General features: G+C 40.4%; 1 protein-coding gene across 1 annotated transcript in view; it reads left to right on the forward strand.

Moving 5' to 3' along the window:
- The first annotated feature begins 601 nt into the window (after window positions 1-601).
- Window positions 602-18965, forward strand: part of SYTL5 (synaptotagmin like 5) — a 57004-nt gene continuing 38640 nt past the window's right edge. The window contains exons 1-2 of the mRNA XM_054218639.1: window positions 602-837; window positions 12328-12543. Coding sequence (XP_054074614.1) covers window positions 719-837; window positions 12328-12543 — 335 coding nt within the window. The 5' untranslated portion in view covers window positions 602-718. The remainder of the gene's footprint in view (window positions 838-12327; window positions 12544-18965) is intronic.

Here is an 18965-nt window from a genome sequence, read left to right on the forward strand (position 1 = left end):
AGGGAAATTAGTAGAATCATTCCTCCTCCCTGCCCCCATGCTTATTACTGTTAGGATGGAAGTATTACAAGGTGAATATAGTCATTTAAATGTGTTGCAGTAGGAGGATAATTGCGGAGCCCTTGTGGGAGCATAATAATCAAACATTAGTGAGGAAATAAACAACAACATAGGAAACATGACGCGTAAGTAGCTCCTGAGATAACCTGATAGTCTGCGAGCCATACTGTGGTGGCTTTCAAACCATTACTAGATTAAGCCTTTCTCAAATCAGACCATGATGGTAATGTCAAAATCACCTACGCTTGTTTGTTTTGGCTTCCAGGTAGTTTGAAATAAATATACCCAGCTATTTTGTGGCTGCAAGCTACAATTATGCCAGGAAGCTGATTCTGCAGCTGCTTGTGAATGCAGTCTGAAGGCCTGCAGTGTGCCAGCGAGCATCAGCCAGGACACAGGGGCATTCAGGAACCAGGAAAATTACTGGCTTTCTTGAGGAAGAAACAAAGAAGAAACCTTTATTTCTTGCCTAGTTGGAAGGCAAAGCAATGCAATCTTGACACCTGGTTAACTTAAAGAAGCATTTTTTTAAAAATACCTTTTGACTGTGTGGATCTTGTAACTCTTGATACAAACTTGCCTTTGGACTTGTGCAAATAAATCATTGGAAGAATTGATTGGAGAAAGCAGTCACTGAAAGAGTGGCTGTTGAAGAATCATGACGAAGCACTTGGAGATCATCAATTTGTCATTCTTGTTGGAGCATGAAAGGGAAACAATATTGGGAGTACTGAAGAGAGATGAATATCTGAAAAAAGTTGAAGATAAAAGGATAAGGTAACCCTTTTTATTATTGTTAAAAAATATATTCTGTGATATATGTATTTTTATGACACCCAGTGAAGATTTTCGAGATGTACCGGGGGAAGGATGAGTGCTGGGAAGTGTCACAGTTAACGTGTATTAGAAAGAAAGAAAATTGCTTGGTATGTGGCAAACAAAAGATTTTTTTTTTTTCCATTGCTTCAAGGAAAAAAAGTAAAAGTGCAAAAACATATGGCAAAGTTTTTTAAATTTCAGGTTCGGTAGATTTTGCCCAGTTTGTCGGAATTTCCCCCTGTGAATGGAAGGCTTTCGTGTGGCTCCTGAACCTTCTTCCTCTGAGAGGAGCTGTATGCTCTGTGCCTTCATAGCTGACTGCGGGAGGGGAAGTTCGGAAGGTGTCGCAAGGAGAGAAAGTAGGTGTCTGCCGCTGGACAGGAGCCCATGCATCATGGGGCAGCTGCGAGATAGTGACCTTTATCTTTCTGTTGTAGTACTTACAGAATAGGGACAGGAAGGAACACTTCATTTTTCAAATGACTTGGGTTTACAAATAAATAAATAAATAAAAAAAATTGAAGTTCTCAGGCATGGATCTCAAAAGTCGCTGATAGAAGAAGTAGAGACTTCAGGGTATTATGAGAGTCCATGTGCTCTTTTCTGAGGAAAAAAGGTAAAAATCAAAGTTTAGGGAACAATGTGTGGAGGCAGGCTGAGAGTCAGCTCTTTTTGGTAACTGAAATGCAGTTAGTTCAGCTAAGTATCGGTTCTGCAAAGGTGTTTATGCTTTCCCAGTGTGTTGTTGCTGCTTCCTCTCGCTTCTCCTCGCTGCCCTTTTAAACTTTTATACAGTGCTGGTTCTGAGAAACAAGCTTAGCGGGGATGTGTGCAGCACTTGCTGTTGGCGAGGCTGCTGAGTGTAATGGAATACAAAGGGAAGATTTCCAGCCTTTGCTGGTTTCTGTCCACGTATTCCAAGGCCGGGCTGCATTGTTCTTCCCTTTGATTTGCTAAAAAGCATTTTAGACATTGTGCATTGCAGAGATGGACGTTCAGCACCTGCTAAGGCTTCATTTGTGTAAAACTATTTGAAAATCCATGCATAGCTAAATGCCAGTTTTGGAAGTATCTCTACCTTGAGAGAACCAAGTCCAAGTGCAGTGCCCCTGTTGGTGTGCAGCCCATTTAACTGGAGAAACGTAGTGGCCCATCTAAATGGAGAGGGCTAAAACTGGTTGCTGCTTCTGCTGCAAGACTGGAAGGAAAGGTGTTTCTTTATGGCAGCGTGGGCAAATTAATCATTTCATCGCCTTCGTGATTTGTCAGATGAAGAAGAAAACAGAATACAAGAAAACAGATGGAGCACTGTTTGTTCCAGGCATTGTGCTCTGTTTTGTAATAGGATGAGCATTTCAAAGTCAGTATTTCAGTTTTCTAAGGTGGTGGCCTTGGAAATGTGTGTTGTGCCAGTAGTCGTCAATTAAAGGCGTCGGAATGAAGTGCAGATCACTAGCTTCTCAAACTCCCAGAAAGCTTTATTTTCTACTACTGTTGTTTCACAATCTGAAGCGGAAAGTTGAAACTCCTGAGGTTTTGTTCGTCTGGGGTTTTTGTTTGATTGGTTTGGGGTGGGTTTTTTTTGTTTGTTTGGTTTTTTTTAATACGATCTCTTAAACCCCCTAATTCCCTGCTTTTTTTGGCACTACTGGAAGTTACTCTGCCAAAACTACTGCATTTGAGAACTCGGGGCACCTCTGGAGGATGCAGTTCAGTAAAGCAACAGGTGTTATTGGCTTATCTCTGTGTTGGTACAAATGGAAAGAGCACCCTAAGAAAAGGCTAAAAATTAAGTTTATATGAAATATAATGCTAATTAGGATAACTAACGATGCAATGTGATGCTTATGCATACTTCTAGCACCTGTATATGAACCAATTGGTTTCAGGTGCAGAGTATATTTGGAGAACTATTGCTAGACCATATTGTGCCTGATAATGGTGGAATGTAGTCTATAAAAGGCATCCAAGGTATACAAACTGTAAAGAATTAGGTGGGTAACTGCTTCCTAGGAGACTTCATAATTTTTCTTGCTGAATGGCTTGGCAAGGATATCTTTAATTATGGCTTATAAGTATACTTCAGAGGAACATTTGTTGTCTTAGGAATTCCGTTTGGTGCAATCAGTTCTATATTTTATTGAAGTACTTTGCAGAAGAACAGGTCCCTTTGTATTTATTTTCAAGGCATTTTTCATTCTGGCAAGATGCTTACTTGTACATTGTACTAAAGAATTTTTACTAGTGTGTTAGTAGTTGATAATTGTTTTTTCTGTTCCTATTAGTCTTCAAAAGCCATCATAACTTGAAGGTGTCTTTCTATTCAACATGAAAGCAATAGTAAGTGCAGGAGGATGTCCTAGTAATGAAGTTGTTAAGAGTTATTTTCACTGTCACTGCTCATACTCGAGTTCTGGAGTGCAGGTGACTGTTCTTGTATTTTTATTTGATGTACAAATATTTCACCTACGTGAGAGAGAAACACAGAAGGCAGCAAGTAGTCTTTCTGTGGTCTAGTTTTGATAATACAAATAAGCAACTTGCTTAATAAATGTTAGGGTTTATGTTCTTAAATTTAAGCATGCATCTTGTGTGACTGGAAATTTCCTTTGAATATTTATTGATTTACTTGTGCAAATAACTTACAGTCTTCTAAACATTGATTCATAGTACTTTTGACATCAGTTGAGTGACCATCATGATTGTTTTCAAATGCTAAGATTATTTGGGTGAAACCATTAAATTACATAGAGCTAAAATAGCTAAGAATAGTGAACTTGACCATTTCACTTGACCAAGAGTGAAAATTAGGGTGGTTTTTTTAACATGTGAGTTGCTGGGAGAAACTTGTATCCAGATAATGTCAGTCAGGACATTCTGAACTGAACGTTTTGGTCTGAAACATGTATCTTTTTCCTTATTTCCCCATCCTTTTACTATTTTTAAATAGTTTTGTTCTTTTAAAGACCCTTTTTATGAAAACCCATATCACATTTAATGTGTAGTGTCACAAGTCATGAAATCACTACTAAATGGAAAGAATGTATTTGCCGAAAGCGGGGTGTACCATGTACTAGGTGTGTTTCATCTAACTGTTGTTGGTTTGTTTCTGTTCCAACAGCAGCCCCACTTGCATCCTCCCCAGCCATGGTGCCACACAGGGACCTGGGCCTGGTGGTCATAGCATTTTGCATTTGGATCTAGCTCTTCATCTCTGCTGCCACAGAGCAAACACGCATGACACACTTAATGCTAACGTATGTTGCTTTCTTACCTTGACTATTTTCCCAGACAGCGTTTAAAATACAAAGGTTCTTTACATTCTTTACGAAGCACAGCTGTAAACACCGTGTTTTTAGAAGAGGAGACACCAGAGTCATAATTGCTGAACTGAGAAAACAAAGGAGGACCATGCCAATTTATTCCAAGGACAAGGCTTTATTGGGTTCTTACTTGAATCATTCCCTCAGCATTTAGGTTGCCACAGGTAGTACAAGAATTGCACCAACTCCGGTTCTGTATTGAAAAGGAAAGTTGGCATTCCTGTCTTTTCGACTAATTAAAATGGCATCTCCTTACCTGTACGAAGAGATCCACAGAATCAATTTAGGGTATTAACTTCATTACAATATAGGAGAAACTGTTAGCATGGGTACCACCGTGTGGTAACTACAGGCAAGTACTTTAGGAAAAAGAAAAAAAAAGTTTGAGTAATGGGAATGAGAATTGACTTATCTGATCATCATACATTTGGACTTGTTTATAAGCACAAAGTGATTGCAAGGTAGTATATAGTATTGTATATGGTCCTGGTTTTGCAAAACGGCCAATAAATATTTGAAGGAAAGGGTCCTTATGTTAAAGCATATTGCTCATCCGTACGTGTACAGGAAGTTAGGAGTTGCTTGTCTGGCAGCTATCTCATTTGTCAAGTGAATTTAACACATTGCTATTCTTTGAACCAGAGACTTTTCGATCAAAAGTAGTTACTATTGTCAGTACTCCAAATGTAGAGATGCCTGATTTGCTCTCCAGTGTTCTTTGAGTATGAAGATACTCCATTGGTGAAAGAATTTCTGATGGTGATTAATTCTGATGCTCTGGATACAATTTATTTTGTCAAAGACTAGTAAGAAACCAACAAGCAATTTGCATTTTATTTTTTTTTAAATCTTAGTTTGTAGTTGAGACGATGAGGGATTTACTCAGAAAAAAAAGTTCATCCGTGGAAGTTTGTCTTCATTATAGTGTCCAGTATCATTTCAGTTCCCGTGCCTCCTTTCCGTGTGTTCACTGGGCTCCGTTCTGCCATTCATTACGCTGGTTCTCTTTTCCTTTGTAAATTCATTCTTTGCTTTTTCCTGTTTCCTTTTGTTGTCACCAATATACCTCTGTACTCAGGCATTCTTAAAACAGCGTTTATTGTACAGATCTGTTACATAAGCAAAATGTGAAAATCTGTGCTTATAAAATAAGAACCTAAAAAATATTTCAGGTACTCGCATGGCTAGATTTTACAGTGCAAGGAGATCTCAATGGATATTGGTAATACCCCATCCATTTGTGAACTGGCAATAATATTTACTCTTACTTTCCACATGTTGCGTCAGGCAGTGAAGGGAATGTGCTTGGATTTGGAGGAGGTACTGGTAATCAGTCTGGGAAGGAAATTTCCTTTCTCCCTCAGCCTCCAGCAGTGTGTTGATACCAGTTCCTGCATAGGAAAATTCTCTAGTATCTAAGTTACCAGCTGCGCATCTTCAGAAGGGGGATGTGTCAGCTCAGCTGTACAGGAAAAAGAACTTTCTTAAGAACAGGTGCAAGACTGGAGCAATTTCGTATATTTAAACTTTTTTCCTGCTGAAGTATTTAATTATAGTTGGTTGAGGACAGGTTTGTGAGGTTTTTTTAAATTGTAATTTTTTATGACTCTTTGAACTCTGGAAATTTAGAATGGCAAAATAATATTAGGAATACTTGGATTTTTCTGTTCTACAACTTAAGATGAAAAAGGGTTTTGAAATGGGGAGAAGGAAGATGCAGGAGAAACTTGAATTCTAAAATTACCAAAATGAAAAAATGAAAAAAAAAAAAACCAACTGCAAAACCAAAAAACAATCAACAAACAGTTTGGCATTTAAAAAAAAAAAGTTACCTAACTCAGAGCAAGGGGATCATGCTTACAGAGGTAAAGCTATGATGGCATTCATTTAAGTGAATGGCTTGAGCAGCGAGTGTCGTGCCTCTTGCAGCAGTATAGCTGTTCTGCTTTTCAATATTTGGGGAATAAATGTTCTCTAAAATAAAGCATATCAATAAAAAAAAAGTGGATCTATTAAGGCTTCTCGTTGCTTCTTCCTCTTTGCAGCATTAGGAGGATTTGGGAATATTCCATCTCTGGAGGCTGCATTTGTAAGGGAACGAGTGCCTTTGACTGCCTCATGACTTTTAGTGTCAGTAGGGAAGAGTTAGACTCTTTTAGGGCCTCTTTTGTGCCTCTTGCAGGTGGTGGGCAACTGTCCCAAGAGCTATGACTTTTTGCTGCACCTTGGTTTGGGTTTTGTAGAATTGTGGTCCTTGGTGCCCGCACTTTTTTCCTCATCTTTTCAAGGCATCACATTTTCATATTTACTTGTTAGATGGACTTAATCTAGGATCTGAGTTATTTCTCAAATTCAGTGTTGTTTAAGTCTTTTGTTTGTTTGTTTGTTTTGTTTCCTGCTTTGATATTTTATATGGGCGTTTTGGGCCCTGTTTGGAAAGGCTTAGATCAAGTCATTCAGTGTTACCTGGAATACTAATTATGACAGAACTCTTCTCCAATGCACTTAACGTATTTTCTCAGCCAGTAAAGAGATCTTAGTATAAAATCAGTTAGAGGAATGGTTAAGTATTCCGCTATCCTTGGCAGTAACAAATTTGCTTTTAATAGCTACCTTCTATCAAACAGCTCTTGTAATAGATGGTTTAGAAACTTCAGTGTATGATAGGATTCTTTTTCTCCAGCAGCTTATTAAATTGACTTCTGCTGAGTTTATTTTCTCTTTTGTATTACTAGAAGAGGATTGATTAAGAGTAATTCTCGTTTAATATTTGAGATTAGAAATACCAAACTGTATGCTTAATTACATTCCTTTAAAATTGAGGAGAGGTCAAATATTAGAATGGCAGAAGGCAACTGGGTGTTTGTAATACAGCTGGTTCCTGTCTTGGGGGCTAAAGGGTAGCTGTAAGTCGGTCCAGCTACATGCTGCACTTGTTATCCCTTTTCAGTATTGCGTACCTAGTGCAGGTAGGCAGTGGCTGTTTATAGGGTTTTTTTCAGATGACTCACACACTTCCTCCTACCCTTCCTGGCCCTTGAGATGTTTCATTCTGTAATTTCTTAAGATCTGAGCATATTTGTTACAGTCAATCAGTAGTTCAATTCAACAAATAGTATAGGGAATCCCAAAAGAAAGTTCATATCCAGTGTATCTGTCCATATGTTGTTTGCTCGCTTTTTAAATTTTTCTATTTTCTTTGTTTGATTAAGTAGTGGGAGAAGCTGCGGGTTGATTTATTTTATCTCAGTCATGAAAGGCAGCTCTGTATTAAAAAACCAAGAAAACAAACACTTTTCATAATTTATGCTGTTGGCAGATCAACCATCATCTCATAAGAATTCAAGATTTTGTATCACATAAGCAGTGGAAAATACTGTATCAGCCACCACTACTGGATAGTAAGAATAATGCCTTTTTAATGTCAAAAGAATATTGATAAATCTTTCAATATGTTAATCTCTAACCAAGCCTTTGTTTAAAAATGCACTGTTTATTGGTTTGGGCTGGTAGAGATTTCCTTATTTTAAATTGGAGCTCTTTAAAACACAGACTTTGTGTCCAATGATGCTTCAAATTAAGTAGAAAAGGGCCTGAAAGTTGCAGGGGAAAGGGAGAAAGCTGGAACGGAAGGAGTTCAGTGAAGGTTTTGTTTCAACATTGGACACCTGGATGCAATTTATAGGACACACTGATAATTACCAAAATGATGGCATCGCACTGCCTGTGGAGTTCCTGAAATGCAGGGGGTCACTGTTGATTTTATGTAATTAAGTAAAAATGAGCCACTGGAAATAAGTCTGGTAGGAAAAACGAGCCTTTGTTAGTGCTTAGTGTTTTAACCCTTTTGAGATGTGAGGATTAACAATATTCATCTTCTGGATCATCCTGACACTTGGGCAAGACTCAGGTGGTTGTTTTGCATGCAGACGTTCAAGTCCTAAAAGAAATCAAAACTGAATTGCACGAGCCCCTTTAGTTCTATGGTCTGTGATTAAACAAATCTTTGCAAAACTGAGTAAAAAGTGAAAATACAATTGTGTCTCAAAGACTGCCTCTATTGAACATTGACTGGCAGTTTTACTCACAGTTTCGACAGAAGACCATGAAAAAGATGAGGTAGGGAGAGAAAGGCCATTGATCGAGTAAAGCAGCAGTGGTCCAGGCTGACAAGCTCATTAGGTGGGATGAGGTGAACAGGAGAAACATTGTAATCAAGAGAATAGGGTAGAAGGGGGTGTGTACCAAGCATATCCACATACATCTGTCCACAAGGAAGAACAGGTCAGAGATGTGAAAGTTGGGACAGCCCTGCTGCAGTCACCATAAGTGGCGTTTAAGATTCTGAGTGGAGGGAAGAAAGCAAAAAGGATCACAACTCTGGACTTCAAGAGAGAAGATTTTGGATTGTTCAGGGACTTGCTTGAAAGAGTCTCATGGGAAACTGTACTGGGGAGAAAAGAAGTCCAAGAGAGATTCAGTGGTGCCCAGTGACAGGACCAGAGACACACAGCTCACAGAAGCCACCCCTGAAGCCCCTCCATTGCCAAAACCTTGCCATGTAAACCCAGTACAGATACGTGGGGAAGCTGAGCAAAGCTGAATCTGTGTTTATTGTTGTACTTGGACGTAAACCACAGCTGTCACCTCTGTACCAGTAAGTTAGACTGACTTTTTGAGATGACCTATGAGAAATGAGTAGGAAGAGTGGAGTGGCTGAGATGCGGAAGAGGCCACATGGAAGCAAGGAGCAGTTCCAGGGCTCTGGTTGAACAGTGTGTCCTTGTCTGCTGTCAGCTCACAGGGGGACAGTAGAACAGAAATTTGTGGGTGCAGTTGAAGGGGGTGATCTAGGTAGCAAGTGCAAACTGGATCTGCCCTTCCTTTTCTTTTTCTTGGGTCCATGCTTGAAAGTTTTCTGACAGCGGTGTTTCCCATTGCAGCTCTGAGCACTGCTCATTGGGTGGACCCAGTGCAGAGGTAAGTGGATGACTTCAGCAAGCTCCAGGAAGACAAAAAGTAGATGAGAGGGACAGAAGCACCAGGTATTGGCCAGATTAAGAATTCCTAGTGAAGGAGGGCTCATCTGTGACAAGGAGGGCTTTGAGGGTGAACCTGGGAAGTGCTGCAACACCTCTCAGTGTGTGAAAGCACAATCCAATCTTAACAAATTTCCCTGAGATTAGTTGGCAGTAGAAGTGGCTGTACTAAATAAAAGAGCCATGTAGTACAGTACTTTGTCTCTGACAAATTCACACTGCTGAGAGGGGAGAGAGTAAATCATCAAGCATTTTGTGAACAGTGTTTGATATTTAGTTAAATGTAAGTGACCATAACCTCAGTGGTAATTAGATGTCTTCACAAGCACTGAAAGGCGTATTTGGTGTTCAAGTGCATAGAAGTGGTATCTCTCTTTTAAAATGGTGTGGTCGAGAGCGTTCTGGCAGCTGGTGGTTTTTTTGGCCTTTACTTCTTGGTCCAGAAGCAGCAGATAAATTGACTTTTGCTGTTTGAAGGCAGGCTTGTTTAGGAGGTAGATACAAGGAGGGGGTGGCAAAAGAGGTGATGGTCTGCTTTTCCTGTACATGATGGCAATTTTGCAGCACAGTTGGTAGTTGCTGTAGTGCAGGTCACCCATCTCCATTTGGAACTGGCTGATTGACAGAAGAGGAAAATCGGCATGGACCTGTAACTAAGTGTATCTCTGCGGGAGGTAGGTAGATGTAAGATGCAATCGATAAACTGCAAGAACAGTTAGTGAAGTACCAAGAAAGCTTGCGAAGCCTGGACAGACTTTTGAAGGCTGTGGCATGAGAGAAAGGCTTTTTGGGTTGAATGTGGGAGAAAGGTCCAAAGCAGAATGAAGAAATAACTTTTGGATAGAGGCCAACAGATGAAAATGCTTGTCAGGATTTGTAGTCGCTGCCTGGAGGGATTGGACATGCCCTTTTTCAAAAGCTGTCAGAGGCTGAGCATCCGCAGGCCAGGTGGCTGCAGAGCAGCTGCTGTTCATGTGATTCCAGTGGGAAGAAAAATGCTAGCCAACCTTTTAGTAAGGCAATGTATCCACAAATAACCTAGTTCTGTCAGAGCTTAGTCCCTGGTGGCCTAAGTGATGTTCCCGGCCTCCTTCACTGGGTTGCAACCTGTGATCTTTTATTGGTTTTATCTTCCCAAAGTTTTTTTTCTTCCTGTCACCTTTTTATTGATCTTTAGGTGAAGCCAGTAGCCAGGTTTTTTGAATCCCCCTTAAAGCATCTATGTGCATGCAGAGATTGTGATTTCCTGGAGTGCTTCATGGTAAAGGGGCTCTGGAGGTTCTTGGCTGATGGCAGTGCATGAAAGAGATCATAGGGAAGGGTGAGGGAATGGGGATGCAGCAACACCCGGGCAAGTAAAATTGAAAGAACTTGGCAGTTCCTGAGCTGAGGCCCCGGGGGAGGAACTATTCTTGTGTAGAGTGGAGTGCAGGAAGGGTTTGAAAGGATGGAGGAGCTTAAGATAGGAGGGTTTCAGGGGGAAAGGGGAAGTCAGGAAAGAGCCTGGAGAGAGCAGGGGACCTGTAGGTTGTTTACTGAAAAGATTGAGATGGATGAGAGGATAAGAGGAGCCTGGGGGTTGAGTGGTTAGAGCTTCAGCTGAGAAGGGTTGAGAGGACATAACAATTTGGACTACATACAGGACTGCATTAGCAGTTGAGGCCAGTGATTATCCCCTCTATTCAGCAATTGTGAGATCACATCTGGAATACAGTTTCCAGTTTGGGTCTCCCCAGAACAGGAGGGGCATTGACATACTGGAGGATGTTCAATGGAGGACTATCAAGGTGGGCTGGGGCACATGTTGTAGAAGGAGAGGCAGAGGGAGGTGGGTTTGCTTAGCCTTCAGAAGAGAAGGCAAAGGTGAGACACGATTGCTGTCTTCAAGTCCTTAGTGTGACTGTACAGAAAACATGGAGCCAGACTCCTTTCAGAGGTATACAGTGAAAGGAGGAGAGGCAATAGGAACAATCTGGAATGTGGGAGGTTCTGGTTAGATATTAAGAAGGCTTTTTTTTTTTTTTTTTTTTTTTTTTTTTAAAGCCAAAGCCCTGCTTTGGCTGTGAGTTTAGACTAGCTGACCTCCACTATTCCCTTCTAACCTAGATGATTCTGTGGGTTGGGGTGGGAGGGGTAAGAGCTAGAGGCTGTGGCATGGGAGGGAAAGCTCTGGAGTTGAGATCAGCAACCAAAGTACAAGGAGCTATTAGTGAGAGATTTGGGTTATGATGGGGTCCTGCTTGAGTCCCTGGTTTGGGAAGACAGGCATAGAAAACTGTCTCTCCTGTCATCCTTCCTGACTCTTTCCCTTCAAATTCCTTTTTTTGCCGTTGGAAATACAGTAGTTACATCTCACTTCCATTTATTTTCTTGTTAAGGACGCAACTCATGCACCATTGAAATTGCAACCCAAAACTAGGTCTTAAATGCAAATATTTTTATCCTGCAGAGTCAGTGGCAGAACTGGTAATCTTTATTTAACATTATTTAAACTGGTGTTCTTCATTTATTTTATTTATTTGTGGCATCACAGCATAACACCATCTTCTATTTAGATGGGGGTTTTGTGTTTGTGGTTTTTTTGTTGTTGTTTTTTTTTTTTTATGCTTTGAATAGCCAGTGCAGAATTGCATACGCACTCCTAGCTAACTCTAGACTGGCATAGTATTAAATGCATACTAATTACAGGGAAGATTTTTGTCTTTTTCTTCTGTGGATGCACAGGATAGTCCTAGTTTTGAGCTGTTGTCAACCTGGGCTCAGCGTGACTTGAATTATTGATGAGGGACAAGCAAAGATGTTTTGCCAATTGTCCAGAACTGCGTATCTGTCTGCAGTTACTTATACTGATCTACCACGAGATTTTCCTCTTGAGTGCATGTCTGAGAGGCGGAGGATAGATTTATTCTTCTTTGTCGTATGTGTGTCAAAAAATATAGTGAATATAAAAAAAAAAACCCAAAACATTTTTATTGCATTTCTTTGTGTCTTGCAGTTTTTAGCACTAAATCCTTATCTGTTAAAAAGTTCTTACAGATTATTGAGTTCTACCTCCAAATTAAAAGATTTTATTTTCTTACTTCTAGGAAATTGAAAAATGAGCTTCTGGAAGTGAGAAGGAAAGGTGGAAACCGTCATTGTCAACAGGACAACAGCAGGGTCTGCGTTCGCTGTCAGAAAAGCCTGGGCTTCATCTTTGACAGAGGAGACCTGTGCCAAACCTGCAAACTTCGAGTTTGCAATAAGTGTCGTGACGTGGCAACTGACGGGCAGTGGAAATGCTCAGTGTGCGCCAAGATTGCGTAAGTTGTGCAGCTTTCATAAATACATTTAGAGATTACCGCTGTGTAAGTAATTTTGTGCTGCTGTCCCTGTTCTACGTCCCTTTAGCACAAAAGCATATACATAGCAGATACACAAGGGAAGAGGCTTATCAGTGGGTTTTATTTGCTGCGCTATTTTGCAGTATCTTTTTTTCCAGTTCGAAGCCAGTTTCAACTAGCTTGCTCTTTCTGGAGAGAGCTGCAAGCATCGCAGATACTAAGCTGTTGGTGGGAAGTACTCTGAACATGAGAGAAAATCAGTTACGAGCCAGTGACAGTCTAGTCACATTATGAAGACATAAATGTAAGAATCAAGTAATTAAAAATTAACAAAACAGAATTAAGAATAAGTGAGGTCTGCGTGTTCTGATGTGGTAGGTGGATTTTCAAGGAAAGAGAATGTAAAAATTGTGAGTCCAAGCACTTCAATACATGCTTCTATCCTTGCTTTCCTCCCCCTGTCCAGCGTTTATAGTAACAGAACATCTCTGCATGCAGAGAGAGGGCTGTATTCATAATGTCTCTATTAGTGAGCGTTCCAAAGTAAATTGTGCTGTGGTGGGAGGTAAAACAAAAGGGGATAGACTATTCCAACATTTCTCACTTTTGGAATATTGAGCATGGAAATGTCGGGTAGCAGATCACAGTGCTGAAAAGCAGAGAATCAGTATTCTAATACAGGATATCAAGTGAATAAACAAAAAGAGGTGTTATATGTTCAAAGATACACTTGAAAGAATAATTCACTTGATTGCTATGGTAATATGGGATTTTGTAGCTTGACACTGTTAAGATAACGGTGAAGGAAAGGAGAAGCATATCGGGCAACAAAACTGGGTTATGTATCCTGACATAAGAACTGGAGATCAGGAAGATAAGGCTTTTTGTAAATTGCATCGGAGATTGAACCCAAATTGCTAGTTACGTCAGACCTTGGCTACCTAGACAGTTAGTGGAAAATAAATACAACAGGACATGGAGTTTAGGGTTTGTGTCTTCTAACTTTAGCTCTGGAAGGTTAACGTCTGTTTTTAGCTAGATGCCTTAACTCTGCCGCCAGTGGGGGACATCCAGAGGACAATGTCTCACCTCTTAAGATGAAACATGGTGAAGTGCTTGATTTTGTGAAGTGGTTCTAAATCGGTAGGGGCCTGCTGAGCTCCTTGTAGTAGTTTGCTTCAGCCAGCTCCTGAGGTGAACTCAGTGCTGTGCCTTTCCGAAATGACGGGCTGCAGGTGTGATGACAGAGTGGAGAACAGCAAACACAATACTACTCTTTAAAAATGAAGAAAGGAAGAACAAGGGATTTGTTGACCCTGTCAAGTTACCTTTAATTTCTCTAAAAAAACCTGAAACAAATGATTGCTGTGCTGTTTGAAAGCTGAGAGATAACAGGATGATGACTAAGAGCTGCCTCAAGAACAAATAATGTCAAAACCAATTTAATTTTCTCCTTTGATAGGGTGACAGGCCTCGTGAATAGAGGAGGATCTGTTGATGTCTTATAACTTGACTTACATGAACCTTTTGATACTTTCTCTCATGCCATTCTAATAAGCTGATAAACAAGGGGAGCTATGCCCTGGAATAAATTCTGTCAGTGTGATTGCAGACCTCCCTGGAAAATTATAAAGCTCCGTTCTCAGGATAGTTATGGGCATTTCACTGTCAAAACAATCCAAACCAAACAACCAAAAAAACATAAAAACCAAAAAATCGAAACAAAACACAAGCAGTGGTATAGAGTGGGATATTTCCTGGCTTTTTACTGTTAAGTATTTTAATTAAGGACTGTGATGCAGCAGATGAGTTTGCCAGTTACACCTGCAGGTGACATAAAACTGAGAGCTGCTGCAGGCATGCTGACGGATGGAATTAAGATCCATAGTGATGCTTACAATTTAGAGAAGTGGTTTGAAGGAAGAGCAGGTGGTGGCTCCCTAAGGGCATGTGGAATTACTACGTTTGGGAAAAAATGCAGCTGCAGAAACACAGAACGAGGATAAAACCAGCTTATGCAGCTATTTCTTAGGAAAGATCTGGCTATCATACTGAATGAAAAGCTGAACATGAATCAATAGTATTTTCCACTGTAGAAAAGTCCAGCATCACACAGGGATGTACAAGCAGGTTATGGCCTGTAAAATGCACGACGCAATCCTGTGTTGTGTAGCGAACTTCACGTTGGCCAACTGGAGAAGGTTCAGCAGAAAATAACAATCACAAGCCTAGCACACAGTATGTCCAGAGTAATGGAAGGAGTAAGAAATGTTTGACCTAGGCAAGAGAAAACTGAAAATAACTGAGTTTTAAATCTACAAAAGGCAGCTGCATTGAGGGCGCATAAAGGCTTTTCTACTTGCTTTGGATAGGAAAAGTAATGTTATAGTGAAATTGCAGTGAAAGGGTTTAGATTAGGTGGCATGAATATTGGTATAACTTGGAGAGGTTGCAGAATCTTGTTTTAAAAGCGGGTTGGATAAACCTCTCTCAGGACTGATGACACCAACAAAGGTCCTGTTTTGGGGCTGAAAGATGGATGAGGTCATTTCTCAAAATATATGCCACCCCTGTTTCTTGTGATTGTGCTGCAATTCTGTGTGCCAAGCAATGGTCCTAGCAATCATCTTGAAAATCAGTTCCAGTTGAAGCCTGCCTCTAAGTTATTACAAACCATGCAGTAATTTGTTTGCAAACTGCTAAAGTTTTGCCTGTATTCAGCATCTTTATTAAATTGAAATCTCTATCCTTTCTTTTTCTTCATATGCAGTGTTTTTGCAAGGCTATAATGACAGTTGATGATTTGTAAAATGCCTTTTACGTTGCTAGGAATACACAGAGAGATTATCTTCTGTGTGGGCAGTACAGAGATGAAAGTTTGAGGTATAGGTATTTCAGTTAAATCATTGCCCATAATTTAAATTCTTTCATTTCTGCTTTCCTCTCTCTCACTTAAGTGAGAAACGCAGGGAAAATTAACTACATTTGAAGCCTTTTTTAACTACAGTTGAAGGAGGAGCTCATTAAGTTAATATGAATAGGGCCTTTGGCAAGATTAAAAGGCAGATGGCAAGGACAAGAAAACAGGAATCCAGTGTTAAGAGACAGTTATACCGTATAAGTAGCAAACAAAAGCAGTAGGAGGGGAAAAAGCTCTTAGCTCTGTAGTATTGATCTGCATACAGTTCTTGTGTCTGTCAAATTGGATTGTTTCGCCATGCTAGTGACTTTGCAAAAAGTGTTAGGAAACTTTTTTTTGCCCCTGTCCTTTTCTTTTAGTAACCTTGATGAATGAGACTAGGTTAATGTTGATATCTGTATAGACTCTAGCACCTGTGGTGCTGTTCCATTAGCAGAGCCAGGTCATACTCTTATTATAACGTATATGTATGTTGTCATACATACTGTGAGACCCTTAAAAGGCAAGGAGAAGGACTCATGGCTTTCATGAACTCTTTCCAGTTTTGGTGCTATACTAGTTCTTGGCTGTTCTGCCAAAATTGTCCTCAAGAATGTCTATTAAGTGCCACTTAAGGTGGTGACAATAGTAGTAACCTGTACAGGTCTTCTTATATAGCCACCAGTTATACCTGCAGCAATACGTTCAGAAGCAAGTTTTTCAGAACTGTTGTAAAGCCTACTGCATTGCACCTGGTGTCAGTGAAGAGAGTCTGATGATGGGTGTTGACTGTGTTCGTTCAAAGAGAGGTTGACAAGTACTACAGAACTTACTGCAGAAATCCCTTACACAGATAATCCGAAATGTTTGCTGAAACAAAGAACGTCTTGTGGCAATAAAAGAAAATGTAGGTAATATCAGTCAGCTTCTGCCCGTTGCTTCATTTAATACGTTTTGACCTTTCCTTCCTACCGAGCATCTTGAGTCCTGCCTATCCACTCATAGCACAGAAGTTTGGGATACCTGTAGTACAGCAAAAGGACATTCTGTCACATAGTCTGGAATCAAATGTTATCATTGCTTTAACATTTTTGGTGGGTTTATGTCCATCTACCAACAAAAAAATTAAAAAAGTGTGGCTGGCAACTTCAAGTATGATGACTTTGACTTGAGGATCAGGTAATTTCAAGACACTCATTTTTTTAAGGATGTGGTAAACAGTGTTATTTTCTGAAACAAATTTTTTTAAAAATACATAGTAGCATGATGGTTGCTGTAGGGGTGAGATACCAGTTTGTTTAGTAATACAATATAAACGTTCATCTGCCAATCAGAGCATCTTCATCTGGCAACAAATGAATCTGACTTCTGTCCTCCAAAATAATCTTTAAAACATTTCATCTGCCATTTCTCCAAAGTCAGACTTGCCTGAAAAGAGCTTATGGTGATGGGGAAGCTCATTACAACATATTAATTACATTCTAAAACACTTTCAAAAGGGATTCAGTGAATTCGAGGAAAGACATTTGAGCGTGAATAGTGAGAGATGTTCATCAGTATTTTTAAGTATAACAAACTGAGGTTTATATGTCCTACAGTTTACAGTTACTGAAAAAGGGTATTTCCCTTGAATGTCCATAAAGAGAAAATTACTGTTTGTTTCCCACATGGGAGTTATTATCAGCTTGAATATAAAGTTGCAAGATAAAGCATCTAAAGTTCAAGAGGGGTTAGAGCTAAGTCTTCTGCCAAATTCTTAGTTTTGCAGTTACTGAGGGCAGAGAACAAGACAGTCTTTATTTATGTGATTGTGTTTGATGGTCATGTTGTAGTATTTAATCACAGAATCACAGAATGGTGGGGGTTGGACGGGACCTCTGGAGATCATCGAGTCCAACCGCCCTGCCAAAGCAGGGTCACCTAGAGCAGGCTGGACAGGAATGCATCCATGTGGGTTTTGAATGTCTCCAGAGACGGAGACTCCACCACCTCTCTGGGCAGCCTGTTCCAGTGCTCTGCCACCCTCAAAGTAAAGAAGTTTTTCCTCACGTTGAGATGGAGTTTCCCGTGTTCCAGCTTGTACCTGTAGTCCGTTGTCCTGAGACACTGAGAAGAGTTTGACTCCATCCTCTTGACCTTTAGATATTTATAAGCACTGTTAAATTTCCCTCTCAGTCTTCTCCAGGCTAAACAGACACAGGTCTCTCAGCCTTTCCTCATAAGAGGTGCTCCAGTCCCTTGATCATCTCTGTAGCCCTCCACTGGACTGTCTCCAACAGTTCCCTGTCCTCCTTGAACTGGGGAGCCCAGAACTGGACACAGTACTCCAGGTGCGGCCTCACCAGGGCAGAGTAGAGGGGAAGGATGACCTCCCTCAGCCTGATGGCCACGCTCTTTTTCATCCACCCCAGGAGACTATTGGCCTTCTTGACCACAAGGGCACATTGCTGGCTCATGGTTTACTTGTCTTCCACCAGAACTCCCAGGTCTCTCTCTGCAAAGCTGCTCTCCAGCAGGTCAGCCCCCAATCTGTACTGGGGTTATTCCTCCCCAGGCACAGGACGCTACGCTTGCCCTTGTTGAATTTCATTAGGTTCCTCTCTGCCCAACTCTCCAGCCTGTCTGGGTCTCTCTCAATGGCAGCACAGCCTTCTGATGTGTCAGCCACTCCTCCCAGTTTTGTATCATCAGCAAACTTGCTGAGGGTGCACTCTACCCCTTCATCCAGGTCGCTGATGAATATATTGAACAAGACTGGACCCAGTACTGACCCCTGGGGAACACCGCTAGTTACAAGCCTCCAGCTGGACTCTGCACCACTCATCACAGCCCTTTGAGCTCTGCCATTCAGCCAGTTCTCAATCCACCCCACTTTCCACTCAAATTAATGAGGTAAATTGAGCCTGTATGTAGCAACACACCTGACGAAAGATGCAGCTTTCTGCTCTATCCCCTGCAGATCATCAGGAGCTTTCAATCCTAGGTGCTAAAAGAGGAACTTGCAATTAAGGTAATATTTTTCCCTGAATCTTCATAAAATGTGGTGAGTTCATTTTAAATTTGGCATCTAAAATGATCAATAGGTTGAGGGAAATCAAGTTCTTCAAGCAGTCTGCTGACAAGCTCATTTTGCATTGATGCTGACTGTATTTCTTATTATGAATTTGTCTAGAAATCTGTGAACAATGCCTTTATTTTGATTGAGTTCTTCAGCAAGATTAAATGCCTAGGTGATCCAAGTTATTACAGCAGAACAAAGCAGTGATGGAAAATTTATCTTCATCTTTGAAATAATTATGTTGTCTTAAAGTGTCATGAAAATTCATCAGTATCTTAGTAACATGTATTCCCATTAGGAGCCTAAAAACAGAGGCATTTCAAATGTTTTAGTATGAAAATGCTTTTCAGAATTCTTATAATTTCTTTTTATTTTAATAACACTCAAGTAAGTGTGCCTTCTTTTAATCGGGTCAAAAATTTCTATTTAATAGCCTCGCAGCAT

The sequence above is a fragment of the Rissa tridactyla genome, chromosome 1, assembly GCF_028500815.1.
Source record: "Rissa tridactyla isolate bRisTri1 chromosome 1, bRisTri1.patW.cur.20221130, whole genome shotgun sequence".
NCBI lineage: Eukaryota > Metazoa > Chordata > Aves > Charadriiformes > Laridae > Rissa > Rissa tridactyla.